The following is a 20,858-nucleotide window of genomic DNA, read 5'->3' on the forward strand; positions in this document are numbered from 1 at the left end:
TTTTGCACTGCTGGTGGGAATGAAAACTGGTGCAGCCACTCTGGGAAACAGTATGGAGGTTCCTCAAAAAGCTAAAAATAGAACTACCCTACGACCCAGCAATTGCACTACTAGGCATTTATCCAAGGGATACAGGTGTGCTGTTTTGAATGGACACATGCACCCCCATGTTTATAGCAGCACTATCGACAATAGCCAAAGTATGGAAAGACCCCAGATGCCCATTGACAGATGAATGGATAAAGAAGATGTGGCATATATATATATATATATATATATATATATATATATATATACAATGGAGTATTAGTTGGCGATCCAAAAGAATGGAATCTTGCCATCTGCAACAATGTAGATAGAACTAGAGTGTATGGTGCTAAGTGAAATAAGACAGAGAAAGACAAATATATGTTTCACTCATATTTGCAATTTAAGAAACAAAACAGATGAACATAGGGGGAGGAATGTAAATATAAAATAAACACAGAGATGGAAGCAAACCATAAGAGAACCTTAAATAGAACAAACAGGGTTGCTGGAGGGGAGGTGGGTGAGGGATGAGCCAAATGGCTGATGGGCATTAAGGAGGGCACTTGTTGGGATGAGCCCTGGGTGTTATGTATAAATGAAGAAATCACTGGGTTCTGCTCCTGAAATCATTATTGTACTATATGCTAACTAACTTGGATGCAAATTAAAAAAAGAAAGATAGGAGGAAAGAAAGAAAGAAGGAAAGGAAGGAAGGAAGGAAGGAAGGAAGGAAGGAAGGAAGGAACCAGCAGAACAACTAAGCTGGTTCATGAAAAGTTTGAAGAATGGGAAAAGATAGGCTGAATTGAAGACAGTAGGTTGGAAACTAGGCAGGTTAATTTGTATACAGGACAAAACCTAATTTTTGGGTTTTTCTTCTTCTATAAAGCAGAAATAAAAAATATAGGTCACACCTTATCAACTTTCTCTAAGTCTGTGACTGTACATGTGTACTCTCATCAATTGTTGCATTTCCCTGAGGTCAAATAACTTTCTTTTTTTTTTTAGTTTATTTATTTATTTATTTATTTATTTTTATTTTTTTTTTTTAAATTTTTTTTTCAACGTTTATTTATTTTGGGGACAGAGAGAGACAGAGCATGAACGGGCGAGGGGCAGAGAGAGAGGGAGACACAGAATCGGAAACAGGCTCCAGGCTCTGAGCCATCAGCCCAGAGCCCGACGTGGGGCTCGAACTCCCGGACCGCGAGATCGTGACCTGGCTGAAGTCGGACGCTTAACCGACTGCGCCACCCAGGCGCCCCTAGTTTATTTATTTTTGAGAGAGAGCGTGAGTGGGGGAGGGACAGAGAGCCAGGGGGACAGAGGATCCGGGTCTGCGCAAGCCCAATGCGGGGCTCTCGAACTCACAAACTGTGAGATCATGACTTGAGCTGAAGTCAGACACACAACTGACCTAGCCACTCAGGCGCCCCAAATTACCTTCTAGCTAGCATGTTTGAAACCCCTCCAAGGTGAAATTATAAAGATACACACTCATCATTTTGTCTTATTCTTATTTAAGATATTTTTCTACATACTTTCCTATAGTAGCTCTTAGAATATTTAATGTGCATTTAAAAATTTTTCAATTTATATCCTGTGCTGTATAAAAATAGATTTGAGGTGGTATAAATTACAGGCTAAATTAAAGGCAAAACAATAAAATCAATAAAGTAAAAAAACCAGAAAGAATTGATAGGATGCCATAATTAAATTTTAGATTTGTTCGTGCATTTCTAGGTAGGGTAAAATAATTTGCACAGTAAATTATCTCTTTATAAAGGAATAAAAATTCTGTTCCTGAGGTGGTTCTTATTTAGTTTTGTTTTTCCTCCTCCTCCTCAATTCTAAAAAAAACAAAGTGTCATATGGAGCTTCAGATGGATAACATACATGTAGTGGCCCTTGTTCTCAAAATTTTACAGTAATTACAGGCACAGATTACCAGTGACTATTTGTTACTGAACCTTTTGATCAAAAGGTTCTATATTCACATAGAATGTATTTGTCAAAAACAGATTTTTATTTGAAGTATCTTCAGTGAGCAAAAAACCCTTCATAATTCAACCTCACATTCCATATGTAACTACAAAGTTCCTTAAATAAAATAAGCATGCTCCCTCAGCCATTTGGCATAGATCTTTAGCCAGGAGGTAGGCAAGCATTTGTCTAAATATCTGCACTTGTGTGACTGTACTTGCTCACCTGGAGGTAAGAGGCAGCGCTGTATCCTCAGAGGGATCCCTCTGTGTAGATGTTCACTCATCTCCCAGGCACTGTAGTAGGAAGTGTCTCCCATCCCCCGCACTATCTCCAGGAGACAGTGGGGTACTCTCTTCATGAGCTAGGAGAAGTCAGTTGAGTTGCTGACATGATGGCATAGTTGAGTTATGTATCAGAATTAAAGTTCATCAAAACAGAGCTTTTCATTTATAAAATTAGAATCCATAACAATAGCGGCCAATTTCCTAGAATATTGACATGCTTGGTACCTTTCTCAAAGAGGTTCAGTCAGTTGTAAGGCTTCATCAAATAATGCAGATTGTGATGTCTTGAGGGCTGGGGCTTTGTTTTAGTTTTCTCTGTTTTCATTGTTTGACACGGCACACAGATGGTTCCTAGAAAAGAGTAACAGAAGGTTGTAATGAACTGATGAGCAATGCTTTTTGCTTAAGCACTTAAGTCAACTAAAGTTTGCTGCAGTTAAAAATAACTGGATACAACTGAAAAAAGAAACTGTCTTGGCATGGGTTTTTGAAGCCCACCCCCAAATACCATTATTAGTTTTACTGGTTCTTAACAATGACCTACAAAATTGTACCTCATATTGTGCCATCTTGGTTCTTTGTTTGATGCATACATGGGTTGTTTCCCACATTAAACTATAAGCTCTTTGAGGGTAGACCCATACATACCAGGCCATAAGGATGCTCACATAATACATACTTGTTAACTTGCTACATTTAGTGACCCTGTACAATAGGGAACAAAGGCGGCGGATAAAGGGAAAGAAATATCTGGAATAAGGATGGCAAATACCCGTTAAGATTCTCTCCCAAGTTACACTCAGAGCAGGCATGCTGAATGATCATTGTTCCCTCCTCAGAAGTGTAAATTCTGCCTTCGATTCTTCACCACAGTGCTCCTGACAGGTGCAATAAAAATTCAGAGTGAACACATGAGGAGAAAAATGTTTCCTATCCTTGATCACTGTCATTATACCGATACCTCTTTTTCAAAATACAGTTAAGCACAACAAGACAAAAACAAAAACCTATGAACGATGCAAGATAAAGTTTTAAAAAATGCAGCTTATTTTATTTTTATATAAACTAAAACACCAGAGCTCATTGATTCCTATATTAAATACATAAATTATAAAATAACCATTCATAAAACTTTACATACAATAAATTGATTCCCATCTCTACGGTAATACATACATTACATGTACATGTTCAGTGTACTTCAGAGGGATCATCCTGGTGAAACTCAGTCAATTTATATTTCTCTCGCATTAATAAACAAGCACTGAACCAATATATGGAGTCATGCTAATGAGATGGAGATAAAGAACCCCAAATGAGGCAGTTGATTGGATGAAAGCTCTGAGAAATTGGTCCCCTGGCCACATTAGTACAGTAGGCACCTGGGGAATCATGTATTCAAATACACTGGCTCTCTACTTGAGTCACCAAAGAATTGTATCTTGAAGGTTAAAACACGCATAAACCCTTGTTGGAACGAGATTTTTAGCTGAAAAAATAATGGGACTGTGGGATAATATTAATGCTGTAGATCATACTGGACTTTCTGTTGCTCTTTCTAGAAAACCAGTGGCATCACTACAAGGCTGGTTCCCGGCCTGAGTAATTGGAAAACCAATCAGTAGTTCTTTGCCTCAGTCAACAACAGGGAATCGTGGTAGTGAACTGAAGGTAGGGGAGGAAGGAGAAGAGGCAGGGAAGGAGGAGAGCACAGACACCAGATGCTAACCCAAAATATGAGTTACCTAGCAGCATCAGAAAAACCCCTTCCTGAAGTCCTCAGTCCTAGGACAGAAGTACACATCTAGTAAGTGCTCACACCATCATACTATGTACAGAATATATATGCGCATATATGTACATATTTATAAAAGTGTTTGGATTTTGATCTGTCTCATTGTAAGAAGTTACTATAGTTAATGGGGGAAAATAGGCACATTTTGTGAGATGTCAATCAAAGGTAAGTGATTGCTGTTACTACTGGATGCTGAGGATGTGCTTTTGGGAAATTGCATCACCCACACTTTAGCAAGTTTGTAGAATCTTGATTGTAGGCAAAGTTGGACACAAACTTCTTTAGCTACACCACCTCCATCCTACAGAACTTTGACATAACAAGGATGGAAATACAAGCACGGATGCAAAGATCTCAATGAAAAAAACACAAATATAAAATCAGGGAACTTCACCGAGTCGGTCACCTGCATCTCTGAGTATGATACATTAGGTTGAATATAGCAAATTATAATCCTTCTATTTTTGTCACATTGCTCCTTGAAGTAGATCTTTAGTAACTTGATTAAACATTGGACTTGGACCTTCAACAAGAGGTTTCTTTAGGAAGAACTGAACTACCAAATTAAAGGCAACAAAAGAATGTGAATCTGCCCGGCCCAGTACTAAAATGAAATCACAGGATCAACTCCACCCTTCTGTTATGTCTGAATCCTCTTGCCAATACACCTGAAATTCAGTCTCAAGGTAATATATTATATAGAAGTGACAAGGCGGTTGAACAGAATGGAAGCTTTTGTCCTTTAAGACCTTGTGGCCTACTGTTTTTCCTTTTAGAAAGGAGAAGTCCACTTAGGGAAAGGCTCGGGCCCATCCTGAAAGCATGAACTCATGACATAAATAATCGTCTAAGGTTTGCTTTGATTACTGATCTCTCAGATGTTATATTGAGCTTTTTCAATATAGTAGATAATGTGTTGTATACATACACCATACGTATACTGTATATATGTGTATATATGTACATATATAGTGCCACTCTTTGACAGATCAAAAAAATGCAATATTTAGAAAATAAAATGGCTATGCTGTCCATCTATTTCGATGTAACATAACACACATGATCCAATTATTTAAACATCAACACAAATTATAAATATTATTTTTACAGCTCCCATGAAAACCTAGGCAGTTTTTAAAAAACACTTCATTTTGAAACAATGAACTTTCGAATTACATTGAAGACATTGAACATGTGAATCACACAGTGGGTTTACAGAAAAAGGTGACAATAAATATGCAAAAAGGAACAAGTTTATCAAAGATTTAAACAAAAATTAGTTGCAAAAAATACTGTAGCAAAAATTATTTGGCAAAATTGTATCATCTATATTACCGGAGAATGAATGTCCCCTTTCTACTCCAGCGATGACTGATGAGCCCTCTACATCATTTCTATCCTCCTGAAGAACCAGGCAACCTATGTGAACGCTTATTTGTGAATGGCAGAAAGATCAAAGCAAAATTTATTCTTCCACCTCTACAACCTCCCTATTGGCAATGATTTCATTTATATGACATAGGTTAAAAGGGATCTGATACTTATTTTCAGCACATTCTAGTGTTTCCTAAAATAAAATGTGGGTGACCAAAAAAAAAAGGTTAGACAGTCAAATTAGTAATAGATGCTTGCTAGTATAGCCAAATAATTTTTGATTTTGTTTTTCCTTCCTCATGAAAATTTTCCTGCCATGAATAACTGTGCCAGAGTGGGACTTTCATTTTAGGGCAAACTATTTTTTAATATTATAAGTTATGTTTAATTTTCCAAGAGATGAATACTTTGTTAAGAAAGATTAGGCAAATGAGCCCTGAAGAACGCTGTTCTGTTACTAACTCGTTGGCCAAATGTGTCAGGATAGTCAAGATGCAGAAATTAAAGATCAAAGTGGGGATTATGAACTCTCTGTAAGAAGTTCAGCCACAGTAAGCCTCTTCATTACTAATGAGACACTCTTTACTGTTGCTAAACATTATCTGCAAGGGAAGCATTCATTTAAATATAATTCATTTCTGTGGATCCATGAGTGAAACACACATTTACAATTTTGTTAAATTTTTTGTAATTGTTGAGTAACAGAGAGATGTACCTACCGAAATATTCAGCCTCATTCAAAGATATGTTAATTATGAGGATCAGAAGTAAGACTTGGTAAAATATCACCATTTAGCCTAAAATCTAGAGAACTTTGCTCATCTCTTGAATGTTAAACAAAGAATCTCTCCTTTTGCATTCACCCTAAAAACATCAAAAGCTGCTTAGATGGTCATCCTACCTGTATTGTTCTTGTATGATTTTCTGTGTGTGTGATACAATCAGATTTATAACAGATAAGGTACATGATCAAGCCACACTAGTTTACAAATGTTTCTGACCATTTAAACCAAAGTCAGTGTTTAGATATAAAATTTAATATAAAGTTTCTTGGTGGAAAAAGCACGATGAAGAGAAGGAAAGTAGGTATGATATAGCAGATGGAGTATGAATTTGCTCAGATGGACCCTGGAATGACCAAGAAAGAGCAACGGAAGACAGAAGTCAAAGACAGGGAAGAATACTTTATCCTCCTCCATATATTCTGAGACTTGAAAGGGCTGGGTCACAGATGTAGTGGCACCTTCTTTTACATTGTCTGCACAATGAATGTGCTGTTCATATTTAGTGTAGAAACTACCTAGTTGAATACAGAATCCAGCAGAAGGATATTTTGTATATTCCCAGTAGGATATATTACTGTACATCTCCCCAAAATTAAAGGGATAATCAGACTAATTATGTGATAACTATCGGTTTACTCCAAGCCTTAATTTCATAGTTGGCTCTCCTAAGATAAAAGTGGAGTTTGGTATCATGGCATGCATATGCAATAGAGAGAGCTAGGAGATGCTTATCAGTGAGATGATATTCTTCTATCTTGTTCAAAAGCATGAGATGATCTATTTACTATAGGTTATCAGCGATCCTGGCTCTGGATCTCTCAACCTTTATTGCTAGCAATATCCCAGGTAGTTTGATGGGAAAGCTTCAGTGCTGCAGTGCTTAGATTTAACCAGATGGAAGCACTATTTTATGACACAGGGGACTCTTTCTCAACAATATAAGAAAGTCAAATAATACAGCAGTCATAATTTTACAAAGCACTTTGTGCTACTTTAAGCACCTCTTGTTCGAGAATTGCAAAAAAAACCACAACTTTATGAAAAAGCATTTAACCTCATTTTGCAGATGAGGAAACTGAGGCACAGAGAGGTTAAGTGACTGGGCCAAAGATACCTGGATCAGCAGTAAATATAAGGACAAAAAGTGGGACCCCAGCATTCTAGCCTTTCTTGCCTATTCTTCAGTTATTGTTCTGGCTTTGAAAATGCCAGTGCTAAAACCAAAGAATAAGATACTGAACTCATGTCTGGAAGGATTTGTGTAGCATTTCATAGAAAGAGTTTCTGGTTCCCTACACACATTCTTTAGGCATGGGAGATCTAGCCCTGTAAATAAAACCTTGACAATTTGAAAAATTGAGGCTGTTTTGTTATCTACAGTCAATGAGGTGTAAAATTAGGTTTCAGGAACATTTATTGGCTCTCAGAGCTGAATCCAAGACTAAGTATTACATAACTTAGGAAAAGTACCAGTCTTCTAATTGCCTCTGGTAGAAAACGACCTTATCATAACATATGTTGCTTCTGTATAAAAAAAGTAGAGCTGTCTTGCTGTGGTCAGCTCTCTAGGGGAAAAAATGTTATCAGTCTAAATGACAAGAGGTCAGAATGCTCTAGGCATATCAGGATACTTTAAAAAATAATCATCATTTTATTTAATATTCACATCTCTGTGGCAAACTCAACTGTTGGTAGAAGTTTACTTATCGCCTCTATTGTGTGTTTTTACTCAAATCGTATAACATATTTATTTGCAGGCATTTTAAGCAGCCATTTGAAAACCGGTATTTTAGAAATGGATTCAAAGATGCTCTCTGGCCCGTGTTCCCTATAGACGTTGGCATTCGAAAAAGAACTACGTCAGGGAGCTTGTGATTTAGAGCATCGTCTTCTTAATTTTCGATAGCAATGAGATCAGTCTGTTCGTGGAGGAACACAGATGTGACAGAAGGCCAGGGAAGCATCAAATCTGCTTTTATTTCTTATGTTACATTTGCCGAGGTCCTTTGCCTCGCCTCGTTGCCAGTTTAGTTGGGGCTCACTGTGATCCTCTGTCATCTGTGGAATGCATTCCACAAGCTTCACCTTTTGCAGAAAGACCAACGGGAGACTGCTTTTCTTCCCATTCACACTGTAGATGTCTCTGTTCCTGAGTTTTAAACAACAATAAAGACAAAAAGCAAATCCCTGTAGTAAGAAACCAGACTTTTCAAATGAAACATTTTATTGTAAATAGCTCCTCATAGGTATTCCTCGTGCTTCATTCCCCACCCTCCCTTGTTTTTTGTTTGTTTTGATTTTTTAAAATGTTTATTTCGGGACTAGAGTTTCCATGGGGTGTAGTGTTACATTAAAATGATCCCCCTGCACAGCAGGGGTAGAATGTTTCTTTGTAACTTTGGTTCCATGCCCAAGACACATCTTTCCTTGATCTGCTGAAACTGTTTCCATTGCTGATTTTTTTTCTTTATACAATATATGTTTATACTTCTTCTCTTCTGGTTTGACATATACATGTTTCATTAAATGCAGCATATATTGTAGATTTTCAACAGGGTCATGTAGGAACTGTCAAGTAAGAAACCTTGAATAATGGCTTTAAAATACACAGTTGTAGTCCTGGCTACAGGGTAGTTCTTAGCATTTGATCTCCCTCTCACTGTTGTAAACATTTCTGCCATCTTTGAAGGTTTAGAGGCATTTGCCTTTCTGGGGTCTTATCCATGTTTTCGGTTACTCTGTAAAACAGAGGGAAAATTCTTTAATCATCATTTCTGTCCATGGCTGAAACTGGAAAAAAGCTCTTTTTTTTTCTAAAGAAAAAAAAATTCTTTACCACCTCTTTGAGCTCTACGATCTTCTTTAAGTTACATCAATGAAGTTTCTAAGCTTAATTACTTTGATTTTAAGTGAGAAAACAGAGAGATCTATTTTAAGGGTTATTGCAACATAATGCACATAAAGCAATTAACAGTTCTTGTTTCATAATAAGTGGCCTGACATATTAGCAATTATGATTGTTGCCTTTTCTTTTGTGGCCTTCTAAGACAATACCTTAAGAAGCTCTAATGAATTATATCCCCAAATATAAATGTAAGATTTTAAAAAGCAGGTCTGTCTATGCCCTTCAATGACTTACTTTTATGTCACACTTCCTCCTCAACAATTGTATCCAGTACCAGATGGTCTCCACCCTAAGGTCCTGACCTGGGAACTATGCCATACAGGGTTTCTTCATTGGCTCCAGTGATCTTCCTGAAAGAGGTACGTCCCTGGACTATGCCAGTTAGGATTCCTATCCCTATTCCTCTTTAAGTCTCTATGTCTGGGTTTTTAGTTGGTTAGAAGTTAAGGACATAATAACCTCTTCCCCCAAACAGGCAAAGACAGCACAGAGGACATGCTATCATGTACTATTTAAGAACCTGGCCTGTTTCTATATAATATATGTACAAATATACTATATGTATACAAATATATATACTATACGTATATAGTATATGTATGTGTGTGTATAAAATAAATATGTAAACATAGAAAGTCTTTTACTTACAAACTTTCAATTTACACATTCTCAGAGATAAATCCTAAATTCTGTTTCAAAACACACAGGCATCATTTCTGCCTGTCACAACTGAAGTAAAGCCCATCATTTGAATAAAACCATTTGGTTTAAAAAAAAAAGGGGGGGCTTGTAGTCTCCCAGAATATTAAATTTCTGTACAGTGAGTATCTGTAAAGGAACTAGGAGCAAAGCCACATTTATTCAAACGGGCATTCCGAATACGTGAAGCACTAGCCATTGATGACCAATTTTCAGTCAGCTAAAGGTCAGTACACTATAACTCAAACTGTATAGAATATAAATTCATCTTGGTTCTGAAAGCTGATATTACAGAACCTCAAGGATTCTTTTCAGTGGGTTCCTTAATTTCAATGAGCTTTAGTTTCCTCCTCTGTAAAATAGCGACTGCAGCTATCATTTCTGAGAATTTACTACCTGCCACCAGACTCTAAGTGAATGGGCACAGTGATGTCCCTTCTGACCTGAGACTCTAGTATCCAAGTACCCACCATGCCAGTTGATTCATAGATGACATTTAGCGAATATTAGTCGGGTCCAATCGGCAGACTACTTATGTTCACCATTCTTGAGGGTTTTCTAACTGCTAGAAGGTAGTTTAGATCCTAATTTATGGGCCACATATTTAGAGGCATATTGATTAACAAACTGTAGCCACATCCTGATCTCTAGTTATCACAAGTAACTGTAAATCCTGGACAGCAGTCACGCCCTCTTCCTGCTTCCTGTGTCCCTACAAAGGTCACCACGACCCAACCAACTGTACCATCCAGACCCCTAAGGGCCTTCATGACACCTTGCATTCCATCAGTCCTCATATACAGTTTATCATATGGTAGAATACTCAATAAAAGATAGCTCTTATTATTGCCTCCATTTTACAGATGAGGAAACTGCCCCATGAGAAAGGCAGGAAATATTGAATGAAATGTAACTGAAGTCAGAAGATCAGGGGAGGCTTCCCTGAGTCCCTGATTTTAGACTGGGATGGGCAGTACAAACGGATATTAAATAGTTGACCATGGTGTGGGAAACATGTGGCCCGAGTAGATGCAAGTATGTCTCACAATGCATGATCCAGGACAGAATGCTTGCTATGTCCTAGGAAGTTGGCTTTTAATGAGTCTTTCTATGTGCCAGGTACTATATTGGTTGCTTTACTTATATAACATCAGTTAATCCTTAGGAAAATAGTAGATGCTAATACTTGCTAATTTTTTATATTAAGAAATTAATGTTTAGAGAAGTATAATAGTATTTATTTTGTAGAATCACTCTATTAAATACAATAGATATGAAATGTACTCTTTCAACCACACAAGAGATAACCTCTTCCTCTTCCTTACCATAATATCATCACTACCATTAAGAAGTATTTATTGATTGGGGCACCTGGTAGCACAGTTTGTTAAGCATCCAACTTTGACCTCGGCTCAGGTCATGACCTCATGGTTTGTGAGTTCAAGCCCTGCATCGGGCTCTGTGCTGATGGCGAGGAGCCTGCTCGGGATTCTCACTCCCTCTGTCTCTCTGCCCCTCCCCTGCTTGTGTACCCCTTCTTTCTTTCTCTCAAAATAAGTATACAAACTCAAACAAATAAAAATAATGATAAAAATAATAAAAAAGAAGTATTTATTGATGGCCAACTATAAGCTAGGCACTATCTGGGTACTGGGGTTACAAGGACGAAGAAAACATGTATGGTCCCTGCCTTCATGAACCTAAATACAATGAGGGAGAGAGGCATTATTAATTAAAAACAGCAACAACAATAACAACAACCAAAACAAGCCAAATGCACGTGAAATGTTGCTGGCAGTGAAATCAAGGAAGATTTCCCTGCAGGAATCACAAGTGAGCTGAGTTCTGAAGGATGAGTGAGTAGGTGTTTACTAGATAAAGCAGGGTTGAAAGTACCATGCACACAAAGACTGTGTGGGCAAACCCCTGTGGTAGGCAGAAGGGAGCAAGACTCATCAAGGGAGATCCTAGAGCAAGAAAAATCCCAAAGAGACCATCTGCAGTGAGATGACACAGGGCTCTCTTGGCCACATGAAGGGATTGGGATTTCCCCCTAATAATGATACTTTCCCAGGAATGGGGCATGATTAGATTTGTTTCCTAAAACGGACTCAGTGGCCGTGTGGAGAGTGAGTTATAAGAGTGTCTGGAGAAGCAATGAACTGAGTTAGGAGGGTATCCCCACTAGGAAGTTGTTCATGTATCCTTTCCTTTGTTCACTTATTATTGAGGTTATTCTCCAATGACATATAAAGAACAAATCACACACTTATCTTTGTATTACACTACTATGCTATCAAGGGCTACAATCTAACATGTCATAAATCTGCTTTCAATTTACCCAACTATTTACTCATTCATCTGTCTACCCTTTTGTCCATATGTCAACGTAAAATGTATCTAGCACCTAGTATGTATAAGACACTGTTGTAGACATTGAAGATACAAAGATAAAGCATAAGCCCTACTCTACGCTTTCTTAATAGTCTATGTAAGACAGATAGGGAAACATTCTTAATATGACTAGATGAAGGCTAATAGATACATCTACATAAAGAAAGACTGATTAACTGGCATACAATGATTCATCTTACAGACCTGTCCTACCAATATAAAAGAATAAGGAGCAAAATTCTTTATTTGAAACAATAAATATAGTAGAGTTCCTGTTGCCATCTGTTTTCCACAGGCCACCTGCAGGCCTTGGTGGGAGGAGAGACTGAAAATTATAAATAAGAAATGAACATTTGCATATTTTAATGGAGAACTTGTAACTAATGACCTGTAGCTGTTCTTATACTGCAGTATATATTTTTAAAGGTTTTTTTTTTTTTTTGGATCAGAACAATAATACAGTATTATGTGACTTTTAATATGTTTTATGTTACTAGACAGGAAGTGAAAATACACAGCTATCAGGTTCAAGAGTTCGTGGCTGACACAGGAATCATTAAAAAGGAACCATGGTACGGGTGCCTGGGTGGCTCAGTCGGTTACTCTTCCGACTTTGGCTCAGGTCATGATCTCGTGGTTCGTGAGTTTAAGCCCTGCGTTGGGCTCTGTGCTGACAGCTCAGACCCCGGAACCTGCTTCAGATTCTGTGTTTCCCTCTCTCTCTGCCACCCCTCCCCTGCTTGTGCTTTGTCTCTCTCTCTCTCTCTCTCTCTCTCTCTCTCTCTCTCAAAATAAATAAACATTAAAAAAAATTAAAAAGAGAAAAAAGGAACCAGAGTACGTAGACAAAGACTCACGATCACCTGTTTTCTGTCTGGTCTTCCAAATTTCATAATGAACAGAGCTGGTTCTATTATGTTCTTTATTAAACTGTCCCTCTTCAGAAGAACAGGGTTTTCAGTGGGTTATTGTAACCTGGATATAACAACCCAGTGATAGCTATTTCTGTACTCCTCTCATTTTCTTCTTTCCTTTGTCTCCTGAAATAACTAATATGAAAGAATTTGTGGTACCCTACTTATTTCGAGTAAATATACAGAATGCATGGACAGATGATATCTCCTAAAACTACCTGGGGTTCCCCTCCTTAAGATAAAAGTCCCAATATAATCCATGGACTTGCGTTACTTAGAAGCCACTGAGAGCAATAAGGAAATAAGGGTGCCTTCTTGGGAGCCTTCAGCAGCTTCTAGATCATCACTGACAAAAATGACTTAGGTAATTGTAATTGCTAAAAGGAAAAAAGCATGAGTCGCTTCACTTTAAGGAGGATATCTTTAAATATACTTTAAGTTAGTCTTGGGTTTAAGAGCAGAATATAAACCCTTAATTTAGTAGGAAAAATATTTTTATGATTATGTGTGTAGCATGCCTTTACTCTCTGCAGACAAGCCAAGCATTTTTCTCCCTGATTTTTTTCCCTATCTCTAGCTCATCTGCTATGGAGATAAAAGTGGCATTAATCAATTTCCAGGCATGTCTTATTTAAATCTAGATTACTCCCTGAAAAGAGGAGATGAAACGGCAACTACTTGTTCTGGTTTAGGTGGTAAACTACTTGATAATGCTAGAGGTTATAATTTCAAACTTATATATTGACAAATTCAGTAAACGTGATAGCCAGCTTTTAAAAATAATACCAGCTAAGAGTTGCTGATGATTGAACTATGTTCCAAGTGATGCAATTAGTCCTTTATATGCACAATCTCATTTAGTTTTCTCAATATAATACCATGGTGTGGGTAATACAACCACTTTACAGACAAGGAAACCTAATCTCAGGTGGATTAAAGCTACTACACCATAGCTTGTAAATGGCAGGATCCAAACTTAACAGTATATCTAACTTCAAAGTTGTAACTCTAAACTACTCAGCCATTTTCCCATACGTATTTTAGACTCCCCAGATTCCCTGTCACATTGATCTGCTATATCCTTATTACTTATAATCATGATCTTTCATTCAACAGACAATTACTAAGTGTCAGTTATGTGCTACTCTGGAGGAAAAGCAAATTAAGTCTTGTACAACCCTCAAAGAGTCACACAAAATGGGAAAAGGTAGAGGGATGAGCACAATGTAATTTCAAAACCCACTAGCCCAGCAGTACCACCCACATTTCAGAAGACGCCTCTGACTGCTTATATATACAAACAGAAATGGCGCTCACAAAGTGACAGCAATGCCCTCTCCTTTGGGAGGCAGCATGGTGCTTAAAAGTGGCTAAAAGCCTTTAGAGTGAGGGTCTGAGTAAAAATACTGATCCTGCCAATTGTAGCTCTATGGCCTTGGAAGTTCCCGTGCTACTGTTTCTCCAACTGTAAAGAAAGGAATAAAAGCAGCCCTTACTTTACAGGGGGCATTTTGAGGATTACTGTATCTATAGCTCAGAACAGCCCCTGGCGTGTAAGGGTAAGCCATTAATGATGTGACTGTTCGAACCTACCCATTTTCTGACTAGTATTGATGAGTTTTGATTTTTCTCCCCTCAATTACCACATAGTACTTGTGTCCTGTTTCTTTATTATTCTTGGTGGGGGAGGGCTATTCGTTTTCTGATGCTCTGGCCATTCCTACCACTTCCTAGAAAATCTCACCCATTTCACCTTACATTTTCATTCAATTTAAGAGACACAGTCTTTTCCCTATGTTCTGCAGGATTACCATCCTTCTTGGCAGACAAAGGACGGCTGGCAGGCTGAACAGAAACTCTTTCGGAAGAAAGCATAAAGCCAGAAGGTTGGTTATATGAGGACATAAACTTTCTGGGCATATATGCTTAACTGCTTCCTTGTATCAGGCCATGCTAATGTACTTTTGCTTGTCGGTTCCTCACTGGTACCTCCATAGGTACCTCCTATGGTCGGTACCTCCATAGGTAACAGGGTTGATACCCATGGAGAGAAAGTGTCTCTTCTCTATTTTTCAACTTGCTATAGAAAATGTTGAATAACATGAGGCCCAGGGAAGATCCCTGTGTAATGGAACTTAAGAGGAAAATCAAAGTGGACGCAGACCATGACGTATGGATTTAGAAGAGCACCTGGCCCTTGCTCATTTTTAAATAATGCTATTACGAGGTGCAGTTTCTGTACCTGGGGAGACATCAGACTCAGCTGGTATGCCTGCTAGAAACACAGACTGGTCTTTGCTTTCCACCTCTCCCACCCCTCCATCTCACCTCCACCTCCAGTAACCTGATCCACTGAGTCGGAGGTAAGGACTTGGAACCTGTATTTTTCATAGCTTTGGGAATCAGAGTCTAAGATTATTTATACATGTATTTGTGAGACACAGACTTGATCACTGAGAAGTAATAAAACTCTCATTTTTCTATACGGGCACTGAAAGTTAGCTTACTTGAAAAGAAGATCCAATTTCACTTAATAGCCTGCTTTCCTGAATTCTGATGAAATCAGACTGGGAGAAGGGGTTAAAAATAACCAGCCATTTTTAGCTTGTTAGGTTTACAGAATCAGAATTTTCAAGCTGGATGAGATACTAAAAATATACTGATATTTCTTCATTTTGCAGAGAGGGAAGCAAATCCTTCCATATATTAAAAGACTGATGAGAATACTAAGCCCCATAAACACCATGACTTCCCAAAGCAACACGGTTAACTAGAACAATATTCTTCATTTCCATATTTGGTGGTTGCTTTATTTTTTTTAATAATCACCCAAATGGGGGGCCCCTGGTTGGCTCAGTCGGTTCAGCATCCGACTTCAGCTCAGGTCATAACCTCACAGTCTGTGAGTTCGAGCCCCGCGTGAGGCTCTGTGCTGACAGCTCAGAGCCTGGAGCCTGCTTCGGATTCTGTGTCTCCCCCTCTCTCTGCCCCTCCCCTGCTCATGCTCTGTCTCTCTCTGTCTCAAAAACAAATAAAAACATTTAAAAAATTTTTAAAAAATCACCCAAATGGACTGGATCTGTTTCTCACTTTTTTTACTTTAATTTTTTTTTTTAATTGAAGCACAGTTGATACACAATGTTACGTTAGTTCCAGGTGATCTGTTTCTCCTTTTATGGCATTTAAGCTAACCAAACCAAATGTATTTGTGTGTTTTTTTTAAACCAAACAAACATGGGCATTACTAGTAACTGTATACAGCATCCTTCTGATCAAACACCTCTTAGAACCACATTTTGAGAATTAAATGAAATCTTACCTGAAGAGGCACCTTGACATCAAGGCCATAGAATAAAGGCAAGAGAGAAGAACAAGAATAGAAACAGAAACTGCAGAAGAAAAAGAAGAAGATTACATAAATCTGAATTTCTGTAGTGTCAACAAAACCTCAAGCTTTTCCACTTTACTCAAGTCTGACCATTTGTCACATATATACCAAGGACCTTTTGTTTAAAAAAACAAAACAAAACATGTTTTACTTATCTATTGGCAAAATAATGTGAGGACTAATTGGTGTCAACCAACATCAACTGATACATTTTACAACTGAGGTGGTCTAATAGATCATGGATCTAAGCTCCTAATTCTTTAAGTGAGAAAAGCAAGCACTGAACGGTTCATCAACAGTCTAATTGCATGTAATTTCATGTCATAGTAAAGCCTTGAATTTAGACCTCCTGGATCCTACTTTATTATATATTATTGTCTGCTTTTTAATGTGTGACAGGGTAAATCAAAACTACAAAAATATGATCAGAGTATCCACTTCATCACTTAATGCTGTCATTGTTTGGTTAATGTGAAGAAGGCATAGCAGAGAGAATATTAATACGTAAGGTAAACCTATGATGAATTATCTGCAGTGGGCTACTCCTGAGGTAGAAATGCAGACCCTATCAGTAATTACATCAGGACAGCAGGTGTATCCTGGGTCTACCCTGGATGAGCCAGGATGTGTGGTATGAAAGGTGCTTGTACATCAGAGGACGCCTTAGATAATGAATGAATACATGCTGCTGTTCAAACCTCCATGCTTCGCAGATATTCTCTTTCTTTGACTCATAGAACTTAAATGGAGTCTGAATTGTGTCTCTTCGCTTAGAACTTTCTCCAGAAAAGCAGATACTTGGGTGGACAGACATGCTTGCATAGCAGTGGTGCATAACCAACTGCATACTAATTGTAGAAGGTCACAGGTCAGATCAGTGGTTTTCAAAAACCAATTTCCTTGGTGAGGTACTCCTAAAGAGTCAGACTTTGACCTTGTTATCACACTTCAGGACCATTTTGTCAGACACGACTTCCTTGAATAAGGGTGGTGTATGGCATTCTAATGTTGAGCATGTTATCCTCATGTGTCTTTTAAGGCCACTGTTTACAGGGCTCTGGCTTCACCATAGCAAACTTGTAGGGACAAGTTATAAACACGGTGCTAAGAGCCATGTGTTGGTGACCGTTCTAGGAGTCTGGAAAGCAGAAACTCTGTCCTTTTTCTTTTTTTGTTTTTTTTTTTTTTTTCCCATTCTTCGAAGATGGAGAGTGGTAAAATGATGCCCGTAGAAGATGGAGGGGAAAGGAGGCTTCCTCTACTCCTCTGAGGTCAGATATCAGCGCCGCCTCTCGGGGCATGAGGAGAGGCCCATCACCTCACTGGCAATGAGATTCTTTGTCCAGGCAGTGGGGTGAGCCGAACGTAGCACCTTGAGTCAGACACCCTGGCCTCTGGGTGTCTTGATATGGACTGGTTATATGGTCCTGGGAACGTTGTTTAATCTCTCTGAACTGTTGTTTTATTACCAGCAAAAAAGGTGAGATCCGCTATGTCTGTCTCACAGAGTAACTGCAAGAGAGTCAATGAAGCCGATGAAGCCTGCTTTGCATTCTGTGTCTCCCTCTTTCTCTGCCCCTCCCCTGCTCATGCTCTCTTTCTTTCTAACATAAATAAACATTTAAAAAAGAAAATGCCTAGGGTAGTGACATTAATAGATATTTTAAAAATCCACTCCCCCCCCACCCTTTTTAGTCTGGTTTACCTTACATGAATGGGGATGGAATCAAACTGAAGTTTGTGGTTTTAATTCTGACTTCCTCTTTGTCAGCCACAGAGCTGGTTAAGACTTTGCACAGAAAATTACTAGAACCAAGAGCTAGCCATTTGAAGCTGTGGAAAATGGAAGGCATCAGGCATGTGCGTTGACAACTGGAGAAGCTGGAAACAGTTCCCACCTTCTGTGGGTCTTCTTCAGACTCAGTCCTTGGCTTACTGCACTTCACCTTTGCCTCATTCAGTCCCACAGAGCTAGGCAGCACACTTCTGAAATGAGGACCATTCAAATTTAAAATTTTGCAGAGGATGTGTACTTTATGTCTGGAAATTTTAAAAATTATACTTTTTAATCGAACACTCTCAGTGTTTCGTAATTTTCACATAAGTGGCCCTGTTTGTTCCTTGCAGAACCCATGAGAGGAGATGAGGGCAAGCTCTATCATCCCCATTTTATCGATAAGGCTTAGACACAAGTCTGGGTCACATACCCAAGGTCAAGTAAGTATGTGAAGACCCAGTCGACGTAAGAATCCAGGCTGCTGATGGTCTGGCTCCTGGCCCCGACCAGCTCCCTCTGATCTCCCATGTATGGGCAGCTACAGAAGCAATTTGGGAGGAAGAAAATCCTGACCGTTGTCTCAGAAGCAGCAGATGGTTTGCTATTTTCTTCTTGGGTGCCCACGGAAGATGCTGCAAAATAGCCATATTCTTTGGCATCACAGGAATTCAGATTGGAACTCTAGGCAAAGCCTCTTGCGATCCTTGCTGTGTTCCTCAGCACGATGCTCCTGGGCATCACGGCAGGGTCACTGTTGTTGTGTTAAGATTGTTGGCCTCACTGCAGCTTGTTCAGCACTCCTGTGTGAGCCCTCTCCCGTCCCCCCACCGTGTACATTCCCAAATGCAGTCTTTCAGGACTATTATGCTTTCCCCTGAAAGTGTTGGCTGACTCTGAGGAGGCTTTCAGGCCACTGGGGGAAGTGACATGAGGGCTTCATCATCACGTGTCAACCTAAGTTTCTGGACTTACTGTGGAGGGGACACTGCAGCACAAGGAAGAAAGGGGTTTTTATCAATAGTAACAGGAATGATTTTTTTTTCAAAAAGGGACGAAAAATATTTTGAAAAGAAAGAGCAAAGTAGAGGCACAAAACTCATGAGAAATTTCTGGAAAGGAAATGAAGATAAGAAAGGGGAAGTGAGGAAAGAAAACACCCATAGCAAAAAATAGGAATCAACACAAAAGGCAAACATGTCCAGGTTAGGTTGCTGAAGACAGAACCTTTTCTGGAATGCTGGTGACTGACTGGAGGTGAAGTTTATATTGACTGTAACAACACCTGCCTCATCAAGATACACAGTAACAGAAGAAACACAATGCGGTGAATGAAACTCCTATTATTTTCTGGTCTAAAAGTTAAAGACTGAAATTCACACTGAATTTAACACATACCTTTTCTTCTAAGTCCTTTATCTGTCTTTTCTGGATGTCTGTTTTATCTTCTAAGTCACGAATTCTCTGAACAAAGGAAAAAAGAGAAAGAGTTAGTGGGTGTTAACAAGAAGACTGTTCGCCAACCAAAACACGAAACTTGCTACGAAAACATTAACATTAGTACTCACAGCTGGAAGCATCACATACGTTTTCCCACACCCAGAAGACGGTTGGATTACCCATACTTGTCATTCAAAAGCATGGCATTGATTATGTATGTGTTTTTAAATTTGCTACCCCTGTCTATGCACCTGTCTCTACAGACCTATCTCTGAGAGGGAGGTAATGTTCTCACCCCAGCGTCCTCGGGCTTGGCTGTGAGGCCTATTTGGCCAGTGGAACGTGAGTAGGAGACGCAGGAGTACCACCTGCTCATCAAGACAGCATTATGTCCTGGAATTAGCGAGCAAGAAACTGTGTTGGAGCCATTGGGATTGGGATTTTTGGTTGTTGATTACCACTGTAAAAAATGGCTAGTGGTGATATACATACACAAATGCAAACAGTCCCCTTGTTTTTTGCTACCCTTCCTTTCCAACCATGTTTCGTCTCTGCTTCAGGGTAGAATTTCCTCATAAAACAGGATTTGCCAATTCTCATAAAACAAAGTAGAGATAAGACTTGGGCAAAAATTCCAAAGAGACAACTGATTAAGTTAGGGGAAAACTAAACATAGCAAAAAGCATAAGGAATCCTAAGGACAAAATAATTCCAGAACTATCTTTGAACTCACCTGTCAACTGTGTAACAAAATTCCAGTCATTTAAAAAGTGCAGATTTGAAATCAACATTACATAATTATTTGCAAGTGAAAAATAATCTTCAAATTTCTAGGCAACTAAAGGCCTTTTATGTTCATGGCACATGGTTATACAGTGTAAGTTTGTTATTTAATGCCTCTCTTGGGAATAATCAGAAAATGAGAACAGGAGTCTGAGAAGAAAACAGTGGAAGCTAAATGTGGTAATAATATAGAAAAAGAGGTTTTTATAATGCAATATGTGAAGAAGAGGAAGCTAGAACAAATACTTGAACTTGAAAATCATATCTCCCTACTCTGAAACAGTGGTTCTCAACAGAGGATGACTCT

At 38.7% G+C, this 20,858-nt stretch overlaps 1 protein-coding gene across 4 annotated transcripts in view; it reads right to left on the bottom strand.

Moving 5' to 3' along the window:
• Nucleotides 1-3,324: 3,324 nt before the first annotated feature.
• JAKMIP2 (janus kinase and microtubule interacting protein 2) overlaps nucleotides 3,325-20,858 on the bottom strand; it is a 180,358-nt gene continuing 162,824 nt past the window's right edge. For 2 of the 4 annotated variants that reach the window (XM_043590477.1, XM_043590460.1), the window contains 3 exons: nucleotides 19,727-19,792; nucleotides 16,486-16,555; nucleotides 8,461-8,992 (listed from right to left, as the gene is read on the bottom strand). In XM_043590477.1, coding sequence (XP_043446412.1) covers nucleotides 16,505-16,555; nucleotides 19,727-19,792 — 117 coding nt within the window. In that variant the 3' untranslated portion in view covers nucleotides 8,461-8,992; nucleotides 16,486-16,504. Of the gene's footprint in view, nucleotides 8,404-8,460; nucleotides 8,993-16,485; nucleotides 16,556-19,726; nucleotides 19,793-20,858 lie in introns of those variants that run through there. The other 2 variants (XM_043590468.1, XM_043590473.1) reach the window with 2 other exon arrangements.

The sequence above is a fragment of the Prionailurus bengalensis genome, chromosome A1, assembly GCF_016509475.1.
Source record: "Prionailurus bengalensis isolate Pbe53 chromosome A1, Fcat_Pben_1.1_paternal_pri, whole genome shotgun sequence".
Taxonomy (NCBI): domain Eukaryota; kingdom Metazoa; phylum Chordata; class Mammalia; order Carnivora; family Felidae; genus Prionailurus; species Prionailurus bengalensis.